This window comes from Pristis pectinata, chromosome 37, assembly GCF_009764475.1.
Source record: "Pristis pectinata isolate sPriPec2 chromosome 37, sPriPec2.1.pri, whole genome shotgun sequence".
Lineage (NCBI taxonomy): Eukaryota > Metazoa > Chordata > Chondrichthyes > Rhinopristiformes > Pristidae > Pristis > Pristis pectinata.
The window spans coordinates 9305880-9312612 of record NC_067440.1 but is presented as its reverse complement, the minus strand read 5'-3'; the positions used below and the strand labels follow the sequence as shown (position 1 = coordinate 9312612).

At 43.3% G+C, this 6733-nt stretch overlaps 1 protein-coding gene across 1 annotated transcript in view; it reads right to left on the bottom strand.

The window, feature by feature from the left end:
* Nucleotides 1-487: 487 nt before the first annotated feature.
* Nucleotides 488-6733, bottom strand: part of epoa (erythropoietin a) — a 28849-nt gene continuing 22603 nt past the window's right edge. The window contains exon 5 of the mRNA XM_052044489.1: nucleotides 488-1646. Within this exon, the coding sequence (XP_051900449.1) occupies nucleotides 1497-1646 (150 nt within the window). The 3' untranslated portion in view covers nucleotides 488-1496. The remainder of the gene's footprint in view (nucleotides 1647-6733) is intronic.

Sequence of the window (6733 nt, the reverse complement as noted above, 5' to 3'; positions counted from 1 at the left end):
AAGCACAATGACAGTTTCCGCATGCTCTACAGGCACCGTCTCAGATTGCAAGCGTTCTCAGTGCAATAAGCTTCCTCGCAACACCCCTCCCCCCAGGCCCTTTATCCAACATCATCTACACCCCCAGAGTAAACCAACCCTGATCTTGTTCACCTCTATCAAATCTCCTCTTAACCATGTTAGGAGAACAACTGGAGTCTTGTAGCTCAAATACCACCACCCCCCCTTCCCCCCTCAAGCCTGGAGGCACTCCAGTAAACCTTCTCTGCAGCCTCTCTAGGACCTTCCCATCCTTCCTAATCTGAGATGATCAGATCTCGACCTGCTGATTACTTTCTGTGATTTCCATTTGTATTACTTATTAACCTCCATTTGACCCCAGGATGTGCCTGGTTGGTCCAGTTCCCCATGCTGGGCAGTGGAGTGTGGCCTTGAAAAAGCAGTGCAGATTAATAGCCAGATATTATGCTACAGACGACCAAAGCATAGTACCATGCTGCCGGTGGGTAGTTATAGTAAAACTCCCATAATCCACTTTCAAATTATTTGGAAATCTCAATGGCTCACCACGTGACATTTGCCACACACCCTTCCCACTGACAGGACTCCAGTTCCTGCACTCTGTCTGGTTTAGTGAATTCCTTTTTTTAAATAATACTGCATTACATCTTAAAAAAAAGTGCATTGGGGTATTAAATATCCAATAGTCCAGAAAATCTGCCAGTCCAGCAACAAAGTCCCGAGCATTCCAGATTATCAGAGTTTTACTGTACCCTGAAGAATAACAAAACTGGCTTGTTCAAGGATTTCATACACAGAGCAAGAAGGAGAAATTAAACTGTTGAAAACCAGAGCCTGAGCAGGACTTAAACATTTGTTTAAATATATAGAATAGTTTAATGTTCACAGTGCTGAACTACAGTGACTCAGCAGTAGTGTTGAACTCACCATCCTCACAAAACATTTGACCGAAGTCGTCCACTTTTACTACTTCTACCGGGTTACCAGTGAACTTTAATCCGTGAGTTAAGCAATAACAGTGGCCAGAGGACTAATATGGTGACAGAGCTAAAGACATTAAAATCTTACGTCCCATATTCACAGAAGCTTTACAGAACAAAATGGTGCCCTTGACGGCAGGTTGTCCCATCAATAAACAAGACACTTTCATTCAGAGAGGTTTATCACATTCAAATGGGTCCTTGGGTGCAGCGCTCTCTCTTTCTCTCTCGCCTTTGAGTTCAAAGCATTGTAAATCCTCAGCACCTGGATTAAGAGTCTCTGGCCAAGTTCTCTAGAGCTGGATGATTAGCTGTCCTTTCCACCATTGTATCCCACGGGAACTAGCCGTGCTCTTCTTCCCACTCATTTGTTTCTCCCTCTCTCGCCACTCCTTATTGGTGCTATACATTTTTGTGCTTTTACTATTGCAAAGGCTACAGTTTATAATTTGCATGGGAAGCTCCTTCAGAGTCTGCTGGTGTTGATCTGGGCCATCAGCTTGTGGCCAGATTACAGGCTTCTGTGTCAAGGAAAAACAGTCTGACTTTCCCTTGTAAGAAATTTAAGTAGACGTGAAAGATGGTTCTCACTGTTCTGCTGTTAAAGGTGGTCTGTACAGGTGGCTGTTCCCCATTAACGATAACCTGCATGGAAGCAAGAGTATTATACAAGGTGTCACGAAAGCAAGAACTAGAACCACACACGTTTCCTAGTAATTTGTATACAAGGGACTTCCACCTCTGGATCTGACCCAAACTTGGCCTGGGAAAGGCCATCAAATTTTACTCAGCTGGAGGGCTGAAAGCCTCATCCCCTGTTTGTCAACTGTCTTGATGTTTGTTTCAGTGCAATCCACATCCTGACATCCACCTCCTGGGTAATGCCAAAGTGCATCGTCCCCATCTCACTCCCTCTGCCTCATCATTGATGACCGTGCTTTCAGAGTGAGATGCAAGAGCAGTTTTAATTGGTGGTGTTCAAATGTTGACCGGGAATGAAGACAAGATTGTTGGCTAGGGAATTGGATAAATTCCCTCTTTTTCCCATACCAAACCCATTATTACTGTGCTGCTTCTTTGGTCTTTGACTAAGTGTTTGGATACCTGTTCTAATGCGTCATTCTTCAGCTTTCTGTCATTATTAATCTAATTATGTTCCTGGGAAGCACTTTGGTGTATTTAACAGTGTATATAGTGGTATATTTGTGTATATAACTGTGTACATGGTGGCAAGTTGTTGACTTAAAGAGGACGGCATAATTTTACCAAATATCAATTACATTTCAGTTTGTTTCTTTATGTCTGTGCATGCAAGGTCAAATCTGGGATGGACAGGGGACAGAGAGATAACAGCAGCCGTTGGCAAAGTGTGAGGAACAAGATCTTTTGGTGTGTAACTGAAGGTAACCTAGTGAGCTCGGCACCCTCCCTTATACAATCCCTCTCTTCACAGGTTATTTAAATGCTTGTTTCCCATAGTCACTTAGTCTGACTTTGGTGCTGGACTGGCAGATTTTCCAGACTTGGATTTCTATTAATATCCCAACACACCTATAACTCATTATTTTTAAGATGTCACACATTTCCCAGTGAACCCGTTAAGTTGTGAAAGAGCGCAGGAAACAGGACCCTTGTCAGTTTAAAGAGAGCACAGGAACTAAGGCTTCGATGAGTCGAATGGAGCATGAGAACAGGGCCCTGCAATTGGGAAGGGTGTGTGGAAACCGGAGACCTGGGGAATCAGAAAGAGTGTGGGAAATGAGGCCCAGGCAAATTGAATGTGGAAACTGGGGCCCCAGCAAGTAGGGAGTGTGGAAACCAGGGCCCTGGAGAATCGCAGGGGGGTGCAGGAGGCAGGGCCTGGCAAGTCGGAAGGGAGCATGGGAATGAGGGCCCTTCCCTTCCGACCCACCAGTGCCCCGGCAAGCAGGAGAAGAGCATGGTAAACGTTTCCTGGTAAACCAGCTGCCAAACCATTGGGATCTCCGAATAGCCAGATAGCAGATTATCACAGTTTAAATACTTTTCTTCTCACGTACAGAGCAAGAGGATTGGAAGAGACAGATACTTCACAACATCACCCACTAGATTGAGATTGTGACCACATTGTGACAGGCAACTGTTTTCATAGACAATCTCCTTTGTGAATGTTTACATAGGGAGTTTTAATGGAAATGGCAGTTGGGCAGGAAGGGGAAGAGTTTAATATATAGATTTAAATCCTGATGCAAAAACTGTCAGCACACAGTAACTTAACTCCTTTACCACTGTGATAATGGTTCACCTCCCAGCTGCTGTGATATCTAAACCACTTACCAACTATAACCATCTTCTTAATTAAGCCCTTTTGATCCCCTTTTGGCTGGGTCACTCATTCACCCTCATTTTCTTCAACAATCAGCAATCACAGTCTAAAATCCTCCCCCAAGATAAAAGCCGTCAAAGTGCTTTAGTTTTAAAAAGCTTGTAATGGTCGTTGTTAATTAAGATTAAACAGTTTTCAGAGCGTTTGACATTTTACCATTCCTTATCTATGGGCTGTGTTCCATTGGAATAGATGAAGTTTTGGAGTCTTATCTAACTGCAGGAAATATTGATAGAAGTGGACGCAGATTTGGGAAGTGTCACTGTCCAACTAAAAACAACTAATTGTCTCAGGCCTCATTTAGGTCCACACTGTTGCTTTGCCGTTTCATTTTTACTAGGCTCTGATCTGACAACAATACTCCACCATGCCCCAATGGGCTGTGCACTATCTCACTGCATACCACGGTGTTCCTGTCCAAAATCTGCACATACCTCTTAAAATGGAAACTTTAAACCAGAAAAATACAGATACTAAAACCAAGACTGTTTTATTTACTCTAGTGGTATATTAGAATCATAGAACAGTACAGCACAATACAGGCCCTTTCGGCCCACTATGTTGAGCCGACCTTTAAACCTTGCCTAAGGCTATCTAACCCCTTCCTACCACATATCCCTCTATTTTAAATTCCTCCATATGCTTATCTAGTAATCTCTTGAATTTGACCAATGTACCTGCCTCCACCACTACCCCAGGCAGCGCATTCCATGCCCCAACCACTCTCTGGGTAAAAAACCTTCCTCTGATATCTCCCTTGAACTTCCCACCCATTACTTTAAAGCCATGCCCTCTTGTATTGAGCATTGGTGCCCTGGGAAAGAGGCGCTGACTATCTACTCTATCTATTTCCTCTTAATATTTTGTACACCCCTATCATGTCTCATCTCATCCTCCTTCTCTCCAAAGAGTAAAGCCCTAGCTCCCTCAGTCTCTCCTCATAATACATACTCTCCAAACCAGGCAGCATCCTAGTAAATTTCCTCTGCACCCTTTCCAACGCTTCCACAACCTTCCTATAATATTCACCCAACCTAAACTCAAGTATTCACCCAACCTAATATTCATTTTTGTTTTACACTGATGCAAGCTTAGCTCAGTCATAGCTTCCGTGCAAGTCTGAATGTTCAGTTCCACTCAGGGTCTTGAGCAAGCATTATATCGATTTTGTTTGCTGGTGCTAAACATGTTCTATGGTATCAAATGACCATCGACTTCAATAAGAGTATCAAGAGTACCATAGGTCCCCAGTTCCAAAATAAGTGTTTTGTGCTCAAAGCCAAAGATAAATTTCTATCCCAAGCTCTTTGATGCTTTACTGAGGGAGTCCAGTTGTGTCAGAGGTACTGTTTACACTGAGGCCTAGCTCTGATGATTAGCACAGATGCCTCTGAACTACACAAAGTACCTGAGTAAACATGTCCTTCAACACATACCATTAAATAAGTACAACTCATTGCACCTTGTGGAATTTTGCTAGGTCCAAAATAGCTGCTAAATTTATCCACTTAATCACTGAACTTCAAACTAATGTATTTTGTGTGGGAAACAATTTATATTTTTGAATTGTAATAGGCTGCTACGTAATAGAAATGGAACAAGTTTATAGCTGTATTTTTCAGCCTTAAATCATTATTTATTATATTATCTTGAAATACAGATTTTAAAAGCTTCAAACTCTAATGAAACATAATAAGGTATTAAGCTGTGAAGAGGAAGGTTTGCAATGGGAGTGAAAATAAATTAACCACAGACTGAACTTCGTCCTCCAACTCCATAAAGTCATCTCAAATGTTGCAATTGATTTGGGAATGTTTTAAAATTTGGAAGCAGCACTAGAAGAAAAGCAGAGTTCTGTAAAATCAAGACAATTGGAATTCACTCCCCGTGGACAGAGCTGTTTCTCTAGGGTTTGGGAAGGAGAGCAAGGGAAAAACAGGAAATCCAATGAACCTGGTCACTAACAGTGACACGTCATAACAGAGACATCTTTTATGTATCACACATCCAATTTAACTACACATCCTTGTAAAGACTGAGGTTTAGCAAATGCTGACCTGGAATTCACTACTTGTAGGGCTGCTGGAAATGGAATTAATCAGGGCCCTCAAAAGAGAACTGGATAGGCATTAGTGAGAGTGAATAATTCGCAGGGCTGTGAGTGGGACAGATGGGATTGCTCAACCGGAACCCAGCACACACTCGATGTGCTGAATGCACCATAATAATTCTATGGTTCTCATAGTTAAGTAAATCTACCTTTGGGCAGCCTCTTTCTTTTACCTGTTTTACTTCCATTAAATAGCACCCACCTCACCAACAATGAACTCCAATGCTATTTCTGCTGTTATACTGCTATGTTCCACTCTGACTCATTCTTTGCATTGAGGCGGTGTTTTTTTTTAAAATTCATTCAAGGGATGTGGGCTTCGCAGGCTGAGCCAGCATTTAATTGCCCATCCCTAATTTCCCTTGAAAGTGGTAGCATGAGAAGGAATGGCGGGGTGAAGGAACCGTGGGTGACGGGAGAGGTGGAACGACTTGTTAGGGAGAAGAAGGTAGCGTACGTGAGGTATAAGCAGCAAGGTTCAGACAGGGCCCATGAGGAATATAGGGTAGCGAGGAAGGAACTTAAGAAAGGGCTGAGGAGAGCTAGAAGGGGACATGAAAAGGCTTTGGCTAGTACGGTTAAGGAAAATCCCAAGGCCTTTTTCAAGTACGTGAAGGGTAGGAGGATGGCTAGGGTGAAGATAGGTCCGATTAAGGACAAAGGTGGGAGAATTTGCCTGGAGGTGGCGGAAGTGGGAGAAGCTCTCAATGAGTACTTCTCTTCGGTATTCACCAGGGAGAGGGGTCTTGATCATGCGGAAGGGAGTGCTGGTAGGGGTAATGTTCTCGAGGTTGTAGATATCGAGAGAGGATGTGTTGAAGTTGTTAAATAATATTAAGACAGATAAATCTCCGGGGCCTGACGGGATTTTCCCCAGGCTGCTTCGAGAGGCTAGGGAGGAGATTGTTGAACCACTGGTAAGGATCTTTGAGTCCTTGTTGTCCGCGGGGATGGTGCCAGAGGATTGGAGGGTGGCGAATGTTGTCCCCTTGTTCAAAAAAGGTAATAGGGATAGGCCAGGGAATTATAGACCGGTGAGTCTCACGTCTGTGGTGGGTAAGCTGTTAGAAAGGATTCTAAGGGATAGGATCTATGAACACCTAGAGAATCATGGACTGATTAGGGACAGCCAGCATGGCTTTGTGAAGGGAAGATCTTGCCTCACAAGCCTGATAGGGTTCTTTGAGGAAGTGACCAGGAAGATTGATGAGGGCAGTGCGGTGGACGTGGTTTATATGGATTTTAGTAAGGTGTTTG